The following is a 24699-nucleotide window of genomic DNA, read 5'->3' on the forward strand; positions in this document are numbered from 1 at the left end:
CTCAACTTGATTCAGCAAGTACTAATTGAGCTCTAGCATTGTGTAAAAGCAACCAGCTGGGCGCTGTAGGAAATATAGAAGAAATACATGAGAAAAATAAAATATATTCCCTGATTATACAGTTAAGCTGGAGAGATAAGATGAATGCAGGAAAAACTAGATTATGACCCAGGATAATATGTAATTATGTGTTCAAACAAGTGGTACTAATACTTATTGCTACAGGATTTCAGAGGAAAGAGAGATTAGTTTAGCATGATGGATTTATGGAGGAGTTGTTCCTGGATCCAAACCCTGAACAATGAGTGTTGGTTCCAGGGCCTGGAGCAGTTACAAAGGTGAGAGTAGAACTGGCACAAAGGACAGAGGGGAGGCTAGCCACCGGCATGGAGGGCTCAGGCTGGGATGTGGAGCAGATACATTTGGGGCACATGGGCCAGAATCAGTCCCTTGGCAAGTCTGAATGTTTGGCTAAAGAGCTTAGATTTCAGAAATGCATCTATGCCCTTCACCTCTGCTGCCAGGGTTTTTGCTGTTAACCAGTTGCTAGCATTTTGTTTCTGGAAAAAATCCAGACATACAATTTAATTAGGAAAAGAACTATCAGAACTTGAAGTGGTAAAAAATGCAGAGGCTTAAGCAAATGGCAAGAAAATAAGGTAGTAGTCCTAGTTGGTTTGGCTCAGTGGATAGAGTATCGGCCTTTGGACTGAAGGATCCCAGGTTCAATTTGGGTCAAGGGCACATGCCGGGGTTGCGGGCTTGATCCCCAGTGGGGTGGGGGGACATGCAGGAGGCAGCTGATTAATGATTCTCTCTCATCATTGATGTTTCTATCTCTCTCTCTCCTCTCCCTTCCTCTCTGAAATAAATAAAAATATATTTTAAAAAAAATAAGGTAGTAAAGTCCAAGGGGGGAGTCTGCCCATTTATTTAACAAACTAGAGGCCTCAGTGAGCCACTCGCCACCCCACCTGCCACTGCGAGCCGAGAGCTACCCTGCCCGCTGCTGCAAGCCGCTGCTTGTGGGCCAGGGGGAGGAGGGGAGGGACGGAGAGGTGGTCAATGCACCTCATGGTGACTGGTCGAGTGGTCATTCCAGTCATTACGCTTATGGTCCCTGGCCTTTAATTATATAGGATATTTATTGGATACATATATGTGCACATCATGTGCCAGGCACCGAGGGTAGAGAAAAACATTGTTCATTAAGAAATTATTAATGGCCTGAATAATTGAAGAAGAATCAATACCTTGATGTAGATAAGTTAATAATTTAATCATTAAGAATAGCATTTCAGACCATGTAGTTGTTTAGTGGAGAAGGTATTTTTGTCACAGATGCCTTTTCTGTCATCTCTGATGATCCCATGTGTTTGCACACCTACTCTACCAACAATGTGTAATGCAAGGCTGAGAAGTGAATGAATCTCCTTCGAACTGTTGATCTTTTTCTCTACCCTCTCATATTCCTAGCCTTTAAGAGCTCCCAGGAGGACAAAGGAGCAGTAAAAGCAAGACTTCTGAAAAGCTGAGGAAAATGGCTCTGACTCCATTAAGTGCAGGCCAGCCACTCTGGAGCATGCAGCTTCTTTAAGAAAATGCTTCAGGGAGAATTTGTCATGCATTCATTCCATCAGTAAGTAGTAATTTCATTCCTTCTATGCTATAAACATGGATCTAGATCAGCAATTTTCAACCTTTTTCATCTCATGGCACACATAAACTACTAAAATTTTGCAGCACACACAAATATATATTTTTTGCCAACCTGACAAAAATAGGTATAGTTTTGATTTATTCATACAGGATGGCTATTATAGTGTTGGCTGTTGTCATTTTTTAATTTAACACTCTAAGGGAAAAGAGGTCAGTGCCCCTCACTATATAGTCAGGTATTGCATATTTTAAAAATTTTTGTGGCACATCTGTTGAAAATCACTAATCTAGATGCTGGAATGCAGCAGCAAACAAGACAGAAAAAGTTCCTGCACTTATGAGGTTGATATCCTGCTAAAAACGAACAAATAAATATATACTGTACTTTTAGTTAGTGGTAAGTGCTATGAAAAAAGTTTATACTAGTCAAGTAGGAGAATAAAAAGTGATAAGAGTGCATGTGTATATTGGGGGTGAATGGTAGGCCCATTTACTGAGATGGTTAAAGGATGGGAGAGGAGAAGGTTTGGCACTCATTAAGTATTCATTAAATGATCCAGTGAATCAAATAATCAATGATGCTATAAACTTGGGGTGATGGGGATGATAAGCAGTTGACTCATTGGATATTAAGAGATGATCCTTTATAATAAAAGGCCAATATGCAAATTGACCGAATGGCGGAATGACTGGTCGCTATGATGCGCACTGATCATCAGGGGGCAGACACTCAAGACAGGAGCTGCCCCCTGGTGGTCAGTGCGCTCCCACAAAGGGAGCGCCGGTCAGCCAGAAGCCCTAAGCTGGGCTTACTGCTGGCGAGTATAGTGGGGGTGGTGGGAGCCTCTCCCACCTCCACAGCAGTGCTAAGGATGTTTGACTGACGGCTTAGGCCCGCTCCCTAAGCTGGCAGCTGAACATCCTCTGAGGGCTCCTGGACTGCGAGAGGGCACAGGCCAGGCTGAGGGACACCCCCCCCCCCAAGTGCATGAATTTCATGCACACGGCCTCTAATAAGAATATATAATAGTTAGAAATTACTCCAGCACATGATAGAGTTTTTAGAATTTCAGGTGTTGGGGGTATAGAAACCTTTGAGTATTTTGGAATGCCTTAGCAGAAAAAATTAAACTAGTCGTCTAAAAGAATTAGCACTGGGCTGGAGTTCAGAATATTTTCAGGGCTTGAGATGAGGGATGGAAAAAAAAAGAATTAGGCATTTCCCTCTAAGACCTCTGACTTTGACCTTGACCTACCAGTTTAGAAGTTCGAAGAAAAATGGCAAAGTAACCTTTTTTTCTTGACAGTGGAGGAATAAGCAATTGTATACTGTCTCTTCAGCTGGAAAAAAATAAGTTAGAAAATCTCTTCATTCAAGTTTTATAGGCTTCTATCCAAATGTAGCTTTGGCATGTGTTGCCTAATAAGAAACACACGACACTTCCTTAGTTGGCTTAATCCATCTCACACATGAACCTTGCTGTAGCCACATAAGTTAAGTCATATTGATAGCAGGTGGCAAACATATAAGTTTTATTCCAGGAGACGATCTTTCACTTTTGTTTTCTGTATGCATTTAAGCAACTGCCAAGCTAAATTTAATTTTCTATAAAATATTTTCTCTCAATATATAATTTTAAATCTTTTTCTTTGAAAAATTTAAAGTTATAGAACAATTGCCAAGAATAGTACAATACCCCCTTTCTCTGGATTCTCTAATTGTTATCATTCTGTCATATTTGCTTTATCACCATCTCTTTATAGCTATATATGCATAATGCACAGACACACATATTATTATTAATACTATTTATGTTATTGAACCATTTATGAGTAAGTTGCAAATACCATAACTATTTAGTCTTTCCTGATGTATCTCCTATGAACAGGAACACTGTCTTGCAGAATAATGACCAAATTCAATAAATCTAATGTTGGTACCGTATTGCCATCTAATGTACTGTCTATAGTCAAATAGCACCAGTTGTTCCAATAATAGTCTATATAGTCTTTTCCCTTCTGAACCATTGCATTGTGTTTAGTTGTCATCTTAAAACATATTTGATGCTCCCCTCTCTTCCTATCTCTACAGTCCGAGCTTTTATATTAAGACTAAGGCCCAGTGCACAGATTTGTGCATTGGTGGGGTCCCTGGGCGTGGCCTGCGGGGATCGGGTGGAACTGGCAATCCAACGCCGTCTGCTGCTCCCTTCCGCTCATCCTGGCCCTGCTGTGCCTGCCGTGGGCTCATGCCCAGTCAGTCCAGATAGGGAGAGGCTCACACCACCACAGCAGCGCTCGCCAGCTGTGAGCCCTGTGTCTGGCACCAGTTGGTCAGCTGAGCAGCGCTCCCACTGTGGGAGTGCACTGACCACCAGGGGGCAGCTCCTGCATTGAGCATCTGCCCCCTGGTGGTCAGTGTGCATCATAGTGACTGGTCAACCAGTCGTTTGGTCACTTAGGCTTTTATGTATATAGATATGAGTCTTGGCCTTTTCTTAAGCCACTAAATACCAATTATTTAGCACCTGTTAAATGGTTAGCATTATATTAGGTCAGGAGAAGACTAAAAAAAAAGTAGAGATGAAATATCCTATTGAGTCATCTCTTGGGAAGATAATATTTGTGAAATGATTAGACTATAAGAAAGGTAGAGAAGGAGGCAGGAAGAGAAGGAGGAAGGAAGGAAGGAAAAGGAAGGAAGGAAGGAAGGAAGGAAGGAAGGAAGGAAGGAAGGAAGGAAGGAAGGAAAGAAGGAAGGAAGGAAGGAAGGAAGGAAGGAAGGGAGGGGAAGGAAGAGGGAGGGAGGGAGGGAGGGAGGGAGGAAGGAAGGAAGGAAGGAAGGAAGGAAGGAAGGAAGGAAGGAAGGAAGGAAGGAGGAAAGGAAGAGGGAGCACTAATGAGCACACTGTAGGGTCAGGGTTAGCCTACAACTCTGTGTTGGGCCTGTTTCTCTACTGCCTACCAAAGTAGGAGTGCAACCTAGTCACCAAAAGTTTTAAAAACTCCCCATGTCATTGCCCTGCCGGTGATCCATTGGTTGGAGCATCGTCCATGCACCAAAAAGGTTGTGGATTCGATTCTGGGTCAGGGCACATACCCAGGTTGCGGTTTGATCCCCTGTCGGGATACATTCGGGAGGCAGCCAATCAAAGTTTCTCTCTCATATCAGTGTTTCTCTCTCCTTTCCTCTCTAACATCAATAAAAGCTTCTGGTGACGATTAAAAATACCAAAAATACTCCCCATGTGATTCTACATTGGTCGCTAGGTTGATAATCATTGTACTAGAATCTGAAAACATCACAATAAGCAAAACCAGTTGGCTGGACCTATTACTGTTTGCAACTTTGAGCTGTCTAAATTGACCTAAAATTCTTCATTCTAAGTTAGGGTTCCCAGAAGGTGGAATCCTCCAAGGAGGGTTCAGTTTACTATTCAGCAAATCTAGGAGTAACATATTTCCATTCATTAGACTGTGTTATCGCAACCTCAGGACTGTTGACTTTTGGGCTGGTACTGTTTTTGACACTATTGACATTCTTTGTTAGGGGGCTGTCCTGTGTATTAAAGGTGTTTAGCAGCATCCCTTGCTTCTACTCACTAGATACCAGTAGCACCCCCACCCTTGTTACAACCAAAAAAAGTCTCCATATGTTGCCAAATGTCCTTTTTGGGGTGTGGGGGGTGCGGTGGGGGAGGGAGAAAGCAGTTAAAATCAGGTCATTGAGAACCACCACAGCAGACTGAGCTCCTCAGAGATAGGGCCCATTTCTGATTTATCTATTACTGTGTGGCAAGCAGCATACCTGGCACAGAGCAGGTCTGTGATAAAAAGCAAGCTAATGAATCAAAGCCCTAGATTTCTGCCCATGTGCTCTGTGTCCCTATTATGTTCCTATTGAATCGTCTCACAGATAGTCCAGAATGAAACAAGAAAGGGTTGTGTCGGCTCCACGTCATCTTTATGATGAAGCAACATTTCAATCAAAGGTCAAGGCCCTACCCATGATAAAATACAGACAGGTTAATCCAACACAGTATGCAATTAGTTTTTATAAAATTATTTTTTCATTTATTTAAGGAAAAGCATCGTTGACAGTTTAAGTCTGGCAAGGAAGGTGGTTCGATGAAGGCAACTGACACATCTCACTGAATAGAAAAGGCTTTCTGGGATATGGGGAGGGGCTGGGGTGTGATCGGCTTGGTCTGTGAGGAACACTGAAGGGTCAGTCACGCTGAACTATGAGAGACTCCGTCTTCACTGCAATGAATGCACATTGGGAAAAACCATCTTTTAATTGCTTTAATTTTGTTAGGCAAGAGAGGCATGGAAAAAGTGCGCATGTAAAATCACCACATTTAAAATGCTATCTTCTGGTGTGGGATGTTGGTAGAGGGGGAGGCTGTGGCTGGGGTGCAGGGAATATATGGGAACTCTGTACTTCCCTCTCAATTTTGCTACAAACCTAAAACTGCTGTTGAAAAAAAATACTATTTTAACATTTGCTAAAACGTTAATGCTAAGCATAGTAGACTCTAACCATATTTTTCAAAATTTCCTATTTCATGTGTCCTTTTCATACTTAATGACCTCAAAACTCATACTGGTTCGGTGATAACAGCTGCTCCAAGGAAACATTAATGAGGCCAACTCCCTGGCATGGGGAGAAGCTGAAGTCGAGGTCATTCTAAGACAAGGACTTGCAGAGAGCTTTGGCTGTGTGGTCTCACCATCCGTAGATTTCTGATTTTGAAAGTCCCTAATTTGTATCTTAATTGAACTGCAGTTCAAACCTATTGAAAGCACAATATAAGGGACTTTGGAAGATGAAGCAACATTTTAGGTATTTTTAATTTTTCAAGGCACTGCTTTTTAAAATCTACCCTAACAATATCCACATACGCATTAGCTCACTGCTGAAATATATATATATATTTTTAGGAGGCAAATCAAGAATGTTTTTAAAAGGATTTATATTTCTCTACTTCCTACAAGGCAGTTTTTGGTTGCTAAACCCTAACAGTAGTTGATTTTTTTTTTTTATCCTCACCTGAGGATAGTTTTCCAATGATTTTTAGAGAGATTGGAAGAGAGAGGGAAAGACAGAGAGACACATCGATCGGTTGCCTCCCACACTTGCCCCAACCAGGGCCAGGGATCAAGCCTGCAACGGAGGTACATGCCCTTGACCACAGTTGAACCTAGGACCCTTTAGTTTGCAGACTGATGCTCTATCCCCTGAGCCAAACTGGCTAGGGCTGTATTTCTTGTTTGGTTTCTACATTTCTAAGTGCTCAACCAGTTTTATTCATCCAACATATATGTACATGTTTTGAGTACTCTTTTAGGCATGAAAGATGTGCAGATTGTCTCTGCTTTAGGGATGATATTTCATACTCCTCCTGTCAATACCACATCCAATTTATTAGCAAGTTCTATTCTCAAAATCTATCTCAAGTCTGTACGTTTCTTTACATTTGTATGACTCCTTATCAAATCCAAGACATTGTTCTCTCTCTTAGGGTTCTCACAATAACCTTCTAATTACTCCTTTTCTTCCCTATCCACCCTTATATTAATTCTTCATGTGGAAGCTTGAGTAATTTTTTTAAAAAATTTCACCCAGAATATTGTTACTTCTGTGTTTAAAATGGATCAATAGCTTTCCATTGCACTAAGAAGGAAATTCAAACTTTTTACCAAGATGCTCAGGACTCTGCATGTTGTCTGCTGCCTACCTCTCCACTCCTATCTAATACTTCTTGCCCACCAAGGCTTTAGCCACACCTGGTCTTCTATTTTAAACCCACCGGTTATTTCCTCCATTGGGCCGCTCTCCCCGCAGATGTTTACATCACTGGCTCAATCTCAGTCTTCAGAACAAAAGTCAACTCCTTAAAGAGGCCTCCTCTAACAGATCCATTGAAAACTGGCCTCTCCTAGTTACTATCACATCTCCGTTTATTTCTCTTAGAGTATCACAATCTGTATTTACTCATTTATGTATTTGCTTGCTTATTTATTGTCTATTTCCCCCTCTAGAAAATAAGCTCCAAAATATAAGGGCCTCATTTGTTTTGTTTATTGCTATTATCTCTAGTACCTTGAAGTTAAGGTCATTCTACTAGTAAGATGGTCCAGTGTTGGTCGGGTCATGTGCAGGAAGCAACCAGTTGATGTATCTCCCTCACATTCATGTTTCTCTCTGTCTCTCCCCCCCCCCCCCCCCCCCCCCCCCCCGACCTCCCTCCCTTCCATGCTCTCTGAAAATCAATGGGAAAAAAAAATCCTTGGGTGAGGATTAACAACAACAACAAAAGATGGTCCAGTGTCTTGAGGGAATATGGAATGTAGCAGACACTCAATAAATATTTGCAGAGTCAATGAATTTCCCCACATTGTCTAGCTCTGATTATACAAAAGAGCATCAATAAATACTTTTTGATCAATTGACATAGAAGGGCCCATGCTAGGAATATAATATTTTGTTCTTCAGAGTTACTAGGATTACAGCGTTATAAACTTATGGTGTAAAATATATAGAATAGTAATAAATAAATGAATAAATATATATGTATACACACACGCGCGCGCGCGCGCACACACACACACACACACACACACACACACACATATATATATATATATAAAACATCAATCATGCATTTTTACAAACCTGTATTGCAACACTTTCTAAAGCAGTGATGGGCAACCTTTTGAGCTTGGTGTGTCACACTTCGCCAAAAAACTGAGCATAACTTGGGTAGTGTGTCACTTTGAGGAAAAAACATTATTTCGCAAATGTTTCATCCTCAGGAGCAGCAAATGTTTCATCCTCGGCATGTGGCCACCTCAGAAATGGCTACGCGTGTCAGTGCTGACACGCGTATCATAGGTTCGCCATCACTGTTATAAAGGATGCCATAGGCCTCCCCCATCCTATTGTCTGTGTCCATGGGTTATGCATATACTAGTATGCATATAAGTTCTTTGGTTTATCTCTTCTAAACCACCCACCCACCCCTGCCTTCCCTCTGAGATGCCATAGTCTCTTCCATGCTTCCACGTCTCTGGATCTATTATGTTCAACAGCTTATTTTGTTCATTAGATTCTACACATGAGTGAGATCATGTGATATTTGTCTTTCTCTGACTGGCTTATTTCCCTTAGCATAATGCTCTCCAGGTCCCTTCATGCTGTCTCAAAGGGCAAGAGATCCTTCTTTTTAATGCTGAACAGTATTTCATGGTGTAAATATATCACAGCTTTTTTTATCCACTCATCTACTGATGGGCACTTGGACTGTTTCCAGATCTTAGCCATTGTAAATTATACTGCTATGAACATAGGGGTGCATACATTCTTTCTGATTCATGTTTTGGGTTTCTTAGGATATATTCCTAGAAGTGGGATCACTAGGTCAAATGGCAGTTCCATATTTAATTTTTTAAGGAAACTCCATACTGTTTTCCATAATGGCTGCACCAGTCTGCATTCCCACCAGCAGTGTACTAGGCTTCCCTTTTCTCCACATCCTCGACAGCACTTGTCATTTGTTGATTTGTTGATGATAGCCATTCTGACAGGTGTGAGATGATACCTCATTGTCATTTTAATTTGCATGTCTTTTATGATCAGTGACATTGAGCATTTTTTCATGTCTCTTGGCCATCTGTATTGTCTCCTTTGGAGAAGTGTCTATTTAGGTTCTTTGCCCATTTTTAAATTAGATTGTTTGTCTTCCTTTTGCTAAGTTGTATGAGTTCCTTATATATTTTGGATATTAGCCCTTTATCAGATGTATCATTGCCAAATATGTTCTCTCATATAGTGGGCTCCCTTTTCACTTTGTTGATGGTTTCTTTTGCGGTGCAGAAGCTTTTTATTTTGATGCAGTCCCATTTGTTATCATCTCCTTAATTTCCTTTGCCCTAGGACCGTGGTCGGCAAACTGTGGCTCGCGAGCCACATGCGGCTCTTTGGCCCCTTGAGTGTGGCTCTTCCACAAAATACCACGGCCTGGGCGAGTCTATTTTGAAGAAGTGGCATTAGAAGAAGTTTAAAAAATTTGGCTCTCAAAATAAATTTCAATTGTGTACTGTTGATATTTGGCTCTGTTGACTAATGAGTTTGCCGACCACTGCCCTAGGCGACGTATCAGCAAACATATTGCTACAAGAGATGTCTATTATTTTACTGCCTATCGTTTCTTCTAGGATTTTTATGTTTTCATGCCTTACATTTAAGTCTTTTATCCATTTTGATATTATTTTTGTGTATGGTATAAGTTGGTGGTCTAGTTTCACTTTTTGTGGTGGTCTAGTTTCATTTTTTTTGCATGTATCTGTCCAATTTTCCCAACACCATTTATTGAAGAGACTGTCTTGAGTCCATTGTATGCTCTTGCCTCCTTTGTCAAATATTACTTGAGCATAATGGCTTAGGTCGATTTTTGGAGTCTCTGTTCTGTTCCATTGATCTATATACCTATTCTTGTGCAAGTACCAGGCTATTTTGATTACAGTGGCTTTGTAGTATAACTTGATAGCTGGTATTATGATCCCTCCAACTTTGTTCTTCTTTCTCTAGATTTCTGTGGCTATTCAGAGTCTTTTTTGTTTCCATATGAATTTTTGGAGTATCTGTTCTAGGTCTGTGAAATATGCCATTCGTAATTTAATAAGGATTGCATTGAAACTATAGATTGCTTTGGGTAGTATGGACATTTTACTGATGTTGATTCTACCAATCCACTGCCTAGGGTCACCCAGTAGGAGGTACAGAGAGATCTGAAGATGGCTGCTACTTGTATTGGGCTTAGAAGTGGTCTGGCGAGGCAGGCTGGTGCTAGTACCAGGTTTTGGGTCTCTTATTGATAGGTATGGGCACTCTGAAGTCAGATGCTGCTTGTTTAAGAGATTTTAGAAAAGTCTGAAGCCTGAACCAGGACAGACCATTCATATGGAAAAGCTGCTGCAAACAGCTTTGGTGGGGCTGCAAATTGGATGGGGTGGGGCCTTGGGGAATCAGGGTGAGTGAACAGTGTGAGCCAAGATTATGGAAACTCAGATATGGCTGCCAGTCAGCTCTGGGACAGGGAGGGTCTCAGCATAGGAACAATAAAACCTGCAAGCACCCATCTGGGAGGAAGCCACCCCCTTAGTTCTTGCTCTAATGCCAGACAATCCAGTTCCTCCCCTAATGTCCCAGGTTCCTTTCAAGTCACCACCCCAGAGTTGGAGTTCAGATGGATCAAGTCTGAGTAAGTCCATGCAACAGCCCTTTTAGGAGAACTCCCAGCGATTCCAGCAGCTTCTGTGCTACTCAGCCACAACCCCTGCTGGTTTTTGCAGCCCGAAGTTATAGGGACTTCTCTTCCCAGTTCTGGAACCCTGGGCTGGGGGATCTGGTGTGGGGTGGGTCCCTTTGCTCCTCATTGGAGGCCCCCAGAGCCACATAACCCTCCTGATTAAAAAAGAAAAAACACACACATTGGTGTCAGGCCAGCCCATCCATGCCTCTCCTCCATCCATGCCTCTGCCCCTCCTACTAGTCTCCATGTGCTTTCTTCTTTACTTCGCTAGTTGCAGGACTTCCATTCAGAGTATTATCATTTGCATTATTTATAAACATAACAGTATCAGCATATTTATAGATAGGGAATTGAGGCAAAGTAAAGAATAATAATCCTCAAGATTATGTGAACAAATTGTGGTCAGATAAAAATTAGAACCTAGTGTTCCTGTTAGATACTAGGAGTTATTCTTTATGCTATTACTAGAGGCCTGGTGCACAGATTCCTGCACCGATGGGGTCTCTCAGCCTGGCCTGCGCCCTCTCGCAATCCGGGACCCCTCAGGAGATGTCGGATAGCTGGTTTTTGCCTGACCCTTGCAGGCCCGATCCAGACAGGAGGGACCCCGATACTGTGTGTTGAGCGTCTGTCCCCTGGTGGTCAGTGCGTATCATAGTGACCAGTCGACTGGTTGTTTGGTCACTTAGTCTTTTATATATATAGATTTTTTTCAGTTTACATATCATAAATGTAACAAAGTAATTTAAACATATTATGAGCCTGACACTTTAAAGAAAGTTAATGAAAGAAAGAATAAAGCAGATGCTGAAATAATTTGATTAATGTCATACAACCAAATTTTCCCTAACTAGTAATTCAAGTAGATGGTTAAGATTTTTCTATTTTGCATGATAGATTTCTGAATGATTAGAGATACTTCATGCTGATAATTTATTGGGTGAATACAAAAAGTCCATTGGTATGGTTTTGTCATTTGAATATGTATTCGATTTCAGAAAACCAAGGTTTAAAAGGTGATGACTGATGTAAGCCAATTTAATTTCTTCCCATCAACTGATAAAGATGTTACAAAAGTTAAGTTACAGAACCTTTTTGTCTCATTTTTGTTTTCTAAATATAAATCAGTATGCTGGCCAAACTTTATTTCTTGTAGGATGGTCAAAAGATGGTTTAAAAAAAATCTATAGTTAATTACTATCATTTGTAGAGTTCTTACTACGGGCCTCGAATTATCTAAGCCTTTCACATTTGCACACATGTAAACCTGGCGTGTGTGTGTGTGTGTGTGTGTGTATGCATATATATGTGTGTATATATGTATACACATATATACATACACATACACATATATACATACATATACATACATATATGTGTGTATGTATATGTGTGTGTGTGTATGTATATGTGTGTGTATATATATATCTATATATATATCTATATACCTATATAGATATATATATAGATATATATATATATTAGATGAGTCAGGTACTATCATTATGCCCACTTCTCAAATGAGGAAACGGAGGGCCAGGGAGGAGGAGCACAGCCTCTAACTCCAACAGCTGGGATCCAGTTTACACACAAAAGGTTCCAGAAAGCAAAGATCCTCCCAAGCCACTTTGCCTTTAGGAATGTGGAGAGTTCTGTGGCGGAACTTCGTAAAACAATTGACAGCTCTTCCACTAGCCCGGGGTCAAGGGGCAGCTCGGCCACCTCCCAGCCATATGCTCCGCCCAGCCTAACTCCGCTCCTCCCCGCACCCTGTCTTCCTAACTCCGCTCCTCCCCGCACCCTGTCTTCCTAACTCCGCTCCTCCCCGCACCCTGTCTTCCTACCCTAACTCCGCTCCTCCCCGCACCCTGTCTTCCTAACTCCGCTCCTCCCCGCACCCTGTCTCCTACCCTAACTCCCCTCCTCCCCGCACCCTGTCTTCCTAACTCCGCTCCTCCCCGCACCCTGTCTCCTAACTCCGCTCCTCCCCGCACCCTGTCTTCCTACCCTAACTCCGCTGCTCGTGGGCGTCATCACCGCGTCTACGCGCCCGGCAGCGCCCCGCGCCCGGCAGTGCCCGGCTCAGCGCCGCGAATCACCCGGGACACACCCCCTGGTCCGCCGCCGCCTCGCCGTGACGTAATCACGCGCCGAGGCCGTGGGGCGGGGGCGGGGCCGCGAGGGACCGACCGGCTGGGGGTGGGGTCGGCACCGGGTCCAGCTCCGGGCTCCGCGGCCATCGCTGCCTGCGTGGTCCCCTCGCCTCGCCGCTCCCCGCCCTCCCGGGCCCCGTGGAGCTGGGTGGCGTCGGCAGCCTCGCTCCGAGGGGCACCGCGGCTTCAGGGGCTGGGCCTCCGGCGCGGCGCAATGCCGGGCGCCGCGACCGCTGTGTGAGTCCGAGGCCGTGGCCGTGGCGCTGGGCGGCGGCGGGGCCGGGCCGGTCCGCTCATGGTGCCGCCACGACGCCTCCGTTGGGCAGGAAGGCCAGGTAGGCAGGCAGGGCCCAAACTGGGCCCGCGCACCCACCCACAGCCCCACGAACCGGGCCCCGGGCGGCGGCCGAAGCGCCGGTAACGGTCTGCCGGGCGGCCTGACGGGGAGGCTGGCGGGCGGGCGACGGGCGCGACTCCGGCTGCCGAGGAAGCTGCCCGCGCGCCGCCGCCTCGGGACGTGGACGCTCCGGGGAGGCGTCCCTGGCTCCACACTTGTTCCTCCCAAATGGAGGAGGGTTCCCCGAAACAGCTGTTTCCTCTCTGCTCGTGTGGATTGCCGTGGCGGTCTCACGTTTCTACAGACAGTGACAGGGCGGTGGAGGGTCCTTTCCCTGGACCACGTGAGTTCCCGGAAACGCGCCCCAAGACCCACAACAAATGACTCCGTTCGCCCGAACCCCGCTCCTGCTCGGGGCAGCAAAGACGCTTAGAAACCGCGCGTGGGGAGACCTCGTCCCGGGGGCGGGCTCCCCTGGAGCGGGGGGACCGGGCTCTGTGTGTGTGCGGTTCAGAGCGCTCTTGTCCAGGAGTTCGCTGCTGTCCTGTGTGCGGTGTGTGGAATATTGCTTTTTTATTTTTTTTCTGTGCCGTGTAATGTGCTTCTCTGATTATAATTTGAAGTTTAGAGAGGAGTGTCAATTATGCTTAACACACTGTGGTATTTTCTTTCACTTGCGTTCATTTTAGAGACGGGTGCAAAAGATGTGAGGAATCTCACTCTAAGCTCTTCACCCCCCATTAGGTGCGTTGAGTTCTTCACCTCCGTTCAGACTCAGATCCGCCAGGTTTGCAGGCATTGCTCTTGAAGATCTCAGAAAGGCCTTGAAAGTAAGGTAAATCAAGCACCTTTTAATGACTGTGCGACAATCAAACTCAGGATTGGAACACATGTCCGATGTTTCTGTCTTACTCATTTCCTCATTTTTATGTGGTTATTATTATTATTATTTTTTAAAGAATCCTCTCTCTTTTCTAAACAGACTGCAAATGGTGTGTGTATTTATCATGAACCGAATGAACGCTCAGAGCAGTGGTTTCACTCAGCGCAGGCGCATGGCTCTTGGGATTGTTATTCTCCTGCTTGTGGATGTGATATGGGTCGCGTCCTCAGAACTCACTTCGGTATGTAGTGCTTGTCCTGGAATGATGCTCCATTATAATAACAGCATCCCTCTTCGTCTGTCCTGTCTCCAGTCCTTACTCTCTCTCCTGCTTACTGAAAGCAGTGTTTTGAATATTGTTGAATTATTTATGTTTCCTTTGATATTGAATTAGGGTGAGGTTGAAATTGAAAGGATACTCTTCGTTGTTTCATGCAAGTTTCTTGTATCTTTTAGGGGTTATTTAGAAAGCGAGTATATGCATATTTAATATTTGAAGGTGTGTGTGTGTGTGTGTGTGTTTCTAAGTTCATTTTCTTTCTCTGTAAATGCTATTTTTAGGGGAACAGCCATCTAGGATGCAAAAACATTTGTCACCATTTAGTAGAATGTAAGAATGCTTTTGGACAAATGAGTGAAAGTGATCAGAGTTGTAATGTACAGTTCATTGTTGTGCACATGCCTGATGGTTGCATGTACATTTATCTGCTGATTCAAACATTACTACTATAAAGTACAGTGATTGCCTTTAGTTAAATTTTATAAAAATATATTTTTATTGATTTTAGAGAGGAAGGGAGAGGGAGAGATAGATACATCACTGATGAGAGAGAATCATTGATTAGCTGCCTCCCGCATGCCCCCTACTGGGGATCGAGCCTGCAACCTGGGCATGTGCCCTTGATTGGAATCCAACCCAGGACCCTCCAGTCTATAGGCCGATGGATGCTCTATCCAGGAGCCAAACCAGCTATGGCTGTACTTTTTTTAATTTTATTGATGACCTATTGGCAGTATCATGGTATTTTGAATTCACAAGCTAGTTTTTCTCTCTACTTGTGCAGTTACTTTATTCTGTTTGGTTAGTGATGCAGGCAGATTCTGCCTGGTGTGGAGCTGCTTCCTAATTCTTAGGTGGCAGTTTTCTCACTGTGTCTTCACAAGGCAGAGCTCTTTAGCTTCTTTTTTATGTGGAACTAATCTCATTCATCAGGGCTCTACCCACAGGCCCCACCTGCTAATATCACTATAGTGGAGGTTAGTTAGGATTTTAACATGAATTTTGGGGGGACCCAAGCATTTAGTCCATAACACATTCTGGATTTGACCGATTGCTTCCTTAGGGTATCATTTAACTTGCTCCTCTTTTTTATCCTATATAATAAAAGCCTAATATGCTGAATGTCCAACTGTTCGACTGTTCAACCAATCGCTATGACGTGCACTGACCACCAGGGAGCAGACGCTCCAACCTGTAGGTTAGCTTGCTGCTGGGGTCCGGCCAATCGGGACTGGGCGAGATGGGCCGGACTTGCCCTGGAGCCCTCCCATGGTCCCTCCCCAGCCCCGATCATGCACTGGCCTGTGCCCTCTCGCAGTCCGGGGCCCTTCAGGGTTGTTGGAGAGCTGGTTTCAGCCCCATCCCCGCAGGCCAGGCTGAGGGACCCCACAGGTGCACGAATCCATGCACTGGGCCTCTAGTTTCCTATAAAATGGTAGATTGGTGTACAGTCTTGATTTGATTCAGTTTCAGTATTTAGGAAAAAATACCTTGGTGGTACTGGGTACTTCCTTTCATATCACAATGTGAGGCACATAATGGGCTGCAAGTCTTACCATGGGTAATGCCAGTATGAGAACTATAAAGTTCCTTATCAACCTGTAAGTAATAGTTGAATATCCTTATGATTATTGCCCAGATAGAGTATTTCATTAGAAGTGGTAAAATGGCGATTTTTCTAAGGGTCATTCCTTCTGCGTTTACTAGCTGGAATTCTTTAAGGAAGACTTTTCACAACTACTGTTTGGTTATCCTGAAACATGGTTTTTAGAAAAAATGTTGGATAAATCTTGATTCTTTTCCTTTATCTATTTTAGAATAATGTTGCCTAACAACTTCCAGTAGTAACCATTGAGGGTTTTTTGAGTATCATACATTCATGGACTTTTGTTTGAAACTTGATGTTTCAAAAAGTTGTACTTATTTCTTTTGACACTTAAGTTTCCTATCTTTGACCACTGGGAGCCCCTTCATATTGTCTCTAATACCCTTTTAACATGATCTCTTTAATCTTTAACATCCTGGCTGCTTTCTGGCACAAGACACCCCAAGCTCCTCTGGTACATTTCCTGCCCTATACCTGGATGTAGTCATTTCTTCAATAACCCATGGTTCAGATCACTATCTGGATTGTAGAGGTGCCCATTTCTCCAGGGTTGTCATTTTTTCTGGGTCTTTCAGGGCAGGTAACTAAAACTTTATTTTAGGAAAGAAAACATCATGAGTTCATACTGATATTTCCAATTTAAACAAAGATTACATATTTTGTATAATTTCCTAATAACTTTAAATTTCATTCAGTTTTCTTCATACACCATTCTATTTCATTGCCTGTTACTTTGGGTTAACTGTTCAGGCAGCGCAAGAATAGTTTCTTTTAGGAAACTTCCATAACCTTTAAAATGGCCTGTCTCCCTTTGCTACTACTCCCATGGTACCCTCCATACCCCCGTCATGTTTTTTAGCACATTATGATGTGTACTCCCCTTTCAGGAAAGTCTGTCTTATTTTTCCTTAGCTTCTAGCATAAATACTATTGCATAGTAGGTTTTCGGTGAATGTTGAACAGAACTTGTTTTTGCAAGTTGTTAGTGCTTTGTTTAGGTATATTACCCTTTTTTTTTTGGAGGCAAATATAATATTCAGAAATGAATCTAAAACATTTTTATAATCCCTTTAGAGTTTTTCTTTCCAAATGAACTTTTAGAGTTAAAAATAGACACCTTAATCAATAAAGAAATGAAAAAAAAATAATAATAAAAAAATAAAAAAAATAAAAATAAAAATAATGTAATGGCTTTATTTTATTGGAGATAAGTAATTAGGTTTAAAGTCATCTCATAGTTTATGTAACTTTTTTCTCTCTAGTATGTTTTTACTCAGTACAATAAACCATTCTTCAGCACCTTTGCAAAAACATCGATGTTTGTTCTGTACCTTTTGGGTTTTATTATTTGGAAGCCATGGAGACAACAGTGTACAAGAGGATTTCGAGGAAAGCATGCCGCTTTTGTAAGTTTTCAATTTTAAATGTTTGTTGGAGACAGATATAGTTTTTCAAAGTTTAAAGATGTATTAGTTTCTTGAAGTCCAATTTTAAGTTGTTCAGTTAAGTGAGTGAACATAGCATATTATAAGAAAGACTTACTTTTGTCCAAAACTTAAAATGTATTCTTTTAATCACCTTTGTATCAGAATACCTTGTGAGAAATCAAAGGTATATAATCATCCTCTTTTCTTTATCTCATGACATCCTCTGAGTTGTTAAACATTTTTGAACTAGCCTAAATCATTTAATGTGGAGATGAGGATGAAAGTAAGGAAGAAGAATAATATATGGATCTCTGATCTTTTGTAGACTGGATGATTATCATCTAATTGGTTATAATGTTGATTTAAAAGCAAAATTATTCAAGGTTTATTTGTTTAAATGAAAATAGCATATTTCAGGGCATGTTTCAGATGTTTGGCTAATCAAATTATGTTCTTTCAATGATGTAATAGAGCATGCTGATTCATAGAAATAGAAACTGAATGAAGAATATAAAACTGTCTCAATCCTTTTTTATTCTCCCCTTTTCTTTTTAAAATTGTGGTAAAATATGCATAACATCAAATTTATCATTTTAACCATTTTTTTTCTTTTCCCCTTTTTTTGTGGGCAATATATATAACAAAAGTTCCTATTTGAAACATTTTTATTTTATTTAAAAATATATTTTTATTGATTTCAGAGAGTAAGGGAGGGGGAGAGAGACATAGAAATATCAGATATGAGAAAGAATCATTGATTGGCTGCCTCCTGCATTCCCCTTACTGGTGATCGAGCCTGCAACCTGAGCATGCGCCCTTTACTGGAATCGAACCTGGGAGCCTTCAGTCTGCAGGCTGACACTCTATCCATTGAGCCAAACCAGCTAGGGCAATTTGAAACATTTTGAAAAGTATATAGTTCAGTGGCAGTAAGTATTTTGCTGTGCAAACATCACCACTATCCACTCCAGAACTTTTTCATCATTCCAAACAGAAACACTGTGTCTGTTAAACAACTCCCATGTCCCTCCTCCCTTCCTTCCCTGGTAAGTACTGTTTTACTTTCTGTCTCTGTCACTCCTATTCTTTTGTGTACTATTTTTTTGTGTAGGTTAAAATACTATTATATCTTATCTAATGAGTACATTCTTGAGAAATGCAGTCATTTGATTTTTGTCAGGGGCTTTTCAGTAACTTTTTGAGGTAAAGCCTGGAAGTATAAACTTATATGTGCATAAATATTTAACTTATGAAAAATATGTGTGTGTGTGTATATTATTTTTAAGAGGAATATATAGACATAGAAATGTATATATGTTTTAGTATTACATGTAGGAATGTTATATGTATATGAATACATGTACATTGTCAAAAATTTAGAAAATATAGACAAAAAATAATAAATTCTACCATTCAAGGAATAACCATTGACAGTTTTTTGGCATATATCCTGCAGTGTTTTTTTCATGTGTGCATTTGTTTCATTTTTTCAAAAGTGAAATTTACTGTTATGTCCTGTTTTATAACTTATCATGAACAACTTTCTATGTAATTTAGTATTATTAGAACATTTTTTAATATTAAGGATTTTTTTAAATTTAGTAGTGATAAATGTTCATTGTTGAAGACAAATTATAGTAACAAGAAAAACAAGAATAGTCTGTTCACAATCTCACCATTCTAAGGCCACTATAAATATTTGATACTTTTTATAGCTATATATTTATGTAATAATACTTAAAATTATTTATAGCAGAAATAAGTTTAATCTTATAGTTATACCTAACTTATATCTCTGTTAGCAGTATATGAGATTGAATTCTTACCAAAACCCTAACATTTGCCAACTTGATAAGTGATCAGTGGCATCTTATTTAATATGCATGGTTTGGGTTACTCTTTCATATATTTTTTGCACAATAGAATTCTTTTGTCAGTTGTCTATATATCTACATTGACTTTTTCTTTTTCTTTTTTTAATATATTTTATTGATTTTTTACAGAGAGGAAGGGAGAGGGATAGTTAGAAACATCTATGAGAGAGAAACATCGATCAGCTGCCTCCTGCACACCCCCTACTGGGGATGTGCCCGCAACCAAGGTACATGCCCTTGACCAGAATCGAACCTGGGACCCTTCAGTCCACAGTCCTACGCTCTATCCACTGAGCCAAACCGGTTTCGGCAACATTGACTTTTTCTTATTGATATACAAGCATTCATAATAGCATGGGTTATGTGTTTGAATCTTGTTCTGTCACTGATGATTGTGTGACCTTGGGCAAGTTATTTAACCTCTAGAGACTAAGCAAGGATAATGATAGGGTAGCTGTGGGTATGAATAAAAGCATGCTTATACTCCACTAGCACCGTGGTTCTCAGAGCATGGGCCAGCCCCTGAGATCCATTTAGGGAGTTCTTGATTAATACTGTTACCATGATAATACGAAGATGTTATTTGTCTTTTTCACTAACCACTCACTCTTTCCTTGCCCTGCTAATCTGAAATATTATAATAGTATTGTGAAAGGAGCATACATTTTGGAGTTAGACTAACTTGGGTTTAATCCTAACTCTGTTATTTAGATAAAATGTCTCAGTCTCAGTTTCTTTAAAATGAAGATAATACCAACCTTGCATGGTTGAATACTTGGCATTATTCATAATAGTTATATTCTTATAGATCTACTCTGGATTTTTTATTCTATTCTTTTAAGCTGTTGCTGACACTAGTCCTACATTATCACCAGTTTAATTGAATTTTTTGTCCTGTTATCTGTAGTTTGCAGATGCTGAAGGTTATTTTGCTGCTTGCACAACAGATACAACTATGAATAGCTCTTTGGTAAGTGTTTCTTTTCTTGTCAGGAATGGAGCAGATGGAGGTGAGCAATAGTGGGAAGAACTGAATATGTTATCAAAGCTACATTAGAATATATATAAATATTGGGTGCCCTCCATGATTATTTTAGCTTGGTACTCTCTTTCTTTAGGAATACCTGGAGCCAAAAAATAAGCAATTCAACTACTACAGGGGAGAGAGAGGGAGGGAAATAGTTAAGGAGTGAAAATAGTGATGGGCAGCCCTTTGTCCTTTGTTTCTTAAAAGCTTTGTCACTTCGTATTTATTATTATACTAGAGGCCCGGTGCATGAAATTTGTGCACTCGGGGGGGGGGGGTCCCCTCAGCCCGGGAGCCCTTGGGGGATATCCGACTGACGGCTTAGGCCTGTTCCCCAAGGGGAGCAGGGGGAAGCTCCTGCATTGAGCATCTGCCCCCCTGGTGGTCAGTGCGCATCATAGCAACCGTTCGTTCTGCCATTCGGTCAATTTGCATATTAGCCTTTTATTATATAGGATTATTATCACTTAGAAACACATGTATTTGCTTGACACTGAGAATCTATAAGCAGATTTTTCATTTTTCCCATAAATTTTTAAAGAGTGCTTAATCTGTATTAAGCACTTATTTTTGACTCTGGAAATATAGTTTACATTCTAGTAGTGAGACATAAGTTTGGGAAGGAGAAGGAGACAGATAGTAAGCAGGTAAAGTAATGCATTTACTTATATTAAGCATTTATAATCTCATTGGAGAGATAATATATTAAAATATTGATTTAGACCATCACTAAAACTTTTTTTAATGTATTGTTCAAAATGTGGCATTTTGTCTGAGAAGAATTTTAAAGTTGCTCTAAAATTTAATACAAATTTATATGCATTAGCTTGGTTTTTTGTTTGTTCAGCTTCTAAAACTACATTTGTATTCAGGGTAGGTTACCAGGTGCTGTGAAGTGTTTATGAAGCTTAGGGAAAATGTCATCTCATTTCTCTGGGATCATAAGCATCAACAGAGTATTATCAGTTGTCTCTTTCAGTGTAGAAAGCAGAGCTAAGATGGCAGCCTACTCTTCTAGCTACTCTTCTACTAATTTTTGCTATTATCTTTAAGATCGATAGGTCAAAATCATTCTAGGTCAAATGCTGTAATGAAAAGTTCAGTGTAACAAGAGTCTACATCTGTTTCCAGATTCTATAGTCTCTTCATTTACTGAATATTTTTTGTTGGTGGAGTTCTATACCAGGAGTTAAAAGAGAAATCAAAGATAAAAAAAACCACAATTTTATGTTAATTTAAGAAACAGCATGGTTGGAGAATTATTTTTTAAATATGGATTATCTGAACAATATTTGCAAAAACAATTGAGGAATTTAAAACCACTTAAAAATATAGACCTTTAGAACATGTTAGACAAACCTGGCTTAATTCTGTTGTCTACCACGGGGTTATTATATCTCAGTTTCTAGAAAAATTCTTTTAAAATACCATTTTATAAACTTGTTGCAAGGGCTAATGAGAAATGTATGTTTAACTGCTCTGGACTTGGTACCTGGTACATAGCAAGAACTGGTAAGAGGAAGTTTTTTTTTTTTTTTTTTTCTTATCTATTAATGCTAAAAAAGTTTTCAGGAATTTTTGGTTTTAGTTGAATCTTAAGTAATAAGAGAAAACAACTTGGCAAATATATATACATATTATATAGGTGATTATCTGTTCACTGTCTGCCTTCCCCTTTGGACTACATGATCACTGAGGACACTTCATTCACCCTTATATTCTCAGGAAGTAGGACAGCACCTGACATAGTGGGACTCAACATGTATTTATTAAAATAACTAGAGACCCGGTGCACGAAATTTGTGCACTGGGGAGGGTGTCCCTCAGCCCAGTCTGCTCCCTTTCCAATCTGGGACCCCTCAGGGGATGTCCGACTGCCAGTTTAGGCCCGATCCCACAGGACATCCCTCTCACAATCCGGGACTGCTGGCTTCCAACCGCTCACCTGCCTGCCAGCCTGATCACCCCCTAACCACTCCCCTGCCAGCCTGATCGACAGCCTAACTGCTCCCCTGCCGGCCCAATTGCAGGTCTGGTTCCCTTCCCTCAACTGCCCTCCCCTGCTGGCCTGGTCCCCCCCACCCCCAACTGCTCTCCCCTGCAGGTCTGGTTGCCCCCAACTGCCCTCCCCTGCTGGCCCGGTCACCCCTAACTGCCCTCCCCTGTTGGCCTGGTCACCTCTAACTGCCCTCCCCTCTAGGCCTGCTCGCCCTAACTGCCCTCCCCTGCAGGCCTGGTTCCCCCCAACTGCCCTCCCTCCCCTGTAGGCCCAGTTGCCCCCAACTGCCCTCCCCTGCTGGCCTGGTCGCCCCTAACTGCCCTCTCCTGATTGCCCACAACTGCCCTCTTCTGCAGGTCATCTTGTGACCACATGGGGGCGGCCATCTTGTGCAAGGTTGTGACTGTCAATTTGCATATTACCTCTTTATTATATAGGGTGAGTGAAAAGGAATGGGAGGTAATCTGTTAATTGAGAGATGGGTCTGCTTTTATGACATTTAAATGTTAAATATCATAAGGTACCAATGCGGTATTATTACACTTACAAACTTGAAACTGGTTCTTTTCTGTCATTGTACCTATGTGCATTGTTTGAGTTTCTCCTTTAAGTCTTGAAAATGCATTTTGGGAAAATTATGCTGTAAAAACATGGTGGTGAACAGCTATGTTTTGAGTGGTATCTGTGCCTACAAACCATCCACTTAAATTTTATCCACTGTATCAGCTATTACATGTTTGTTTATATTTGTTTCTGTTTCTGGTATGTTCCAGAGTGAACCTTTGTATGTTCCTGTGAAATTTCATGATCTTCCCAGTGAAAAACCTGAGAACACAAATATTGATACTGAAAAAAGTAAGCAAAACTTAGAATTTCATATCTTAGATATGGGTGGAAATCTTAGTTTCATTCAAGCCATTCCAAAACTTAGTGATTTTTGAGATCACTTGGCAGTTGTCCTGTTCACGTGGTATTGGCTTGGCCTGTAGTCTTCCAGAAGTATGACTGGAGTTTTTATTAATTCAACTAGAAATAATTTCCAAATACCAGAAATATCTGTGCTTTATATATATACTTTTTTTCTTGATGAACAGTATTATCTTCAACTATGCCATCAAAAAACTTGATAGCCCATTATAGGAATTTTGCTGGTTCTGTGAATTTAGTAAAGAATGCCAGCTTCAACATAAGGCTGTATTTATCCATAATGTTCTTTTGCAATGAATGGACATAGAGGAATATTCTGTATTCTTGAATGGAAACTAATTCTCATAAGTTGATTATCTATGAGGAAAAATCAAAAGTTTTACTATAAATGCTAAAATAATAATCATACTATAATCCTGAACTAGGCAGTTGTGTATACTGTATATACAGTTGCAGAAATCTTGTTTGAATATTGGTCGTACCTTGAGCCTTTAAAACATTTTTATAGATATAAACATTTTTTCTGTTAACTTTTTTGAATGAGCAAAGCTGCCTCAGGTAATGATATAACTGGTTTTTCTTTGACTGTTCAAGTCTGATCATAGATGGATTAAATAATATGCATTTATTAGTAAATTAAAATGTGACTTTAGTTGGATGTGAGGAGAAACGTTTAATGATTTGTACTATACTTTTTCTTTCAAGCTCCCAAAAAGTCTCGTGTAAGGTTCAGTAATATCATGGAGATTCGACAGCTTCCATCAAGCCATGCATTGGAAGCTAAGTTGTCTCGCATGTCATATCCAACTGTGAAAGAACAAGAATCCTTACTCAAAACTGTTGGGAAACTTACTGCAACTCAAGTAGCAAAAATTAGCTTTTTTTTTTGCTTTGTGGTAGGTCTTCTCTTTATTATACTCTTATTATATGTTTGGACCTTGAATTTTAACCCTTTGAACTCGCTTGCTTTTTTCTCAATTCCTTTATTCTACTCGGGATTTAATTTTTTAAATACCCCAGATTTTATAAAGCGCGGCAGTAGAATAAAAAACTGGAGTTTCTTTTCATACAAACTTATTTATTTGGAATTTTTTATATTTCAAATTATTGATACATTCAATACAGTTCAACATACGAGCTGCTACCTATGCTAACCATGTCGAGTCACACTCGACATCCGAGTGCAAAAGGTTAAGACAGTATACATACC

General features: G+C 40.9%; 1 protein-coding gene across 16 annotated transcripts in view; it reads left to right on the top strand.

The window, feature by feature from the left end:
* The first annotated feature begins 13356 nt into the window (after nt 1-13356).
* Nucleotides 13357-24699, top strand: part of SLC35F5 (solute carrier family 35 member F5) — a 49871-nt gene continuing 38528 nt past the window's right edge. For 12 of the 16 annotated variants that reach the window (XR_008557424.1, XR_008557425.1, XM_054723029.1 and 9 more), the window contains exons 1-7: nt 13399-13809; nt 14211-14301; nt 14449-14590; nt 17498-17641; nt 20444-20506; nt 23336-23417; nt 24195-24385. Coding sequence is in view for 14 of the 16 variants with exons in the window: in XM_054723029.1 (XP_054579004.1) it covers nt 13695-13809; nt 14211-14301; nt 14449-14590; nt 17498-17641; nt 20444-20506; nt 23336-23417; nt 24195-24385 (828 nt within the window). In the remaining 2 variants the exon portion in view is untranslated. Of the gene's footprint in view, nt 13810-14210; nt 14302-14448; nt 14591-17497; nt 17642-20443; nt 20507-23335; nt 23418-24194; nt 24386-24699 lie in introns of those variants that run through there. The other 4 variants (XM_008143462.3, XM_054723041.1, XM_054723031.1 and 1 more) reach the window with 3 other exon arrangements.

Source organism: Eptesicus fuscus, chromosome 11, assembly GCF_027574615.1.
Source record: "Eptesicus fuscus isolate TK198812 chromosome 11, DD_ASM_mEF_20220401, whole genome shotgun sequence".
NCBI classification, from domain to species: Eukaryota; Metazoa; Chordata; class Mammalia; order Chiroptera; family Vespertilionidae; genus Eptesicus; species Eptesicus fuscus.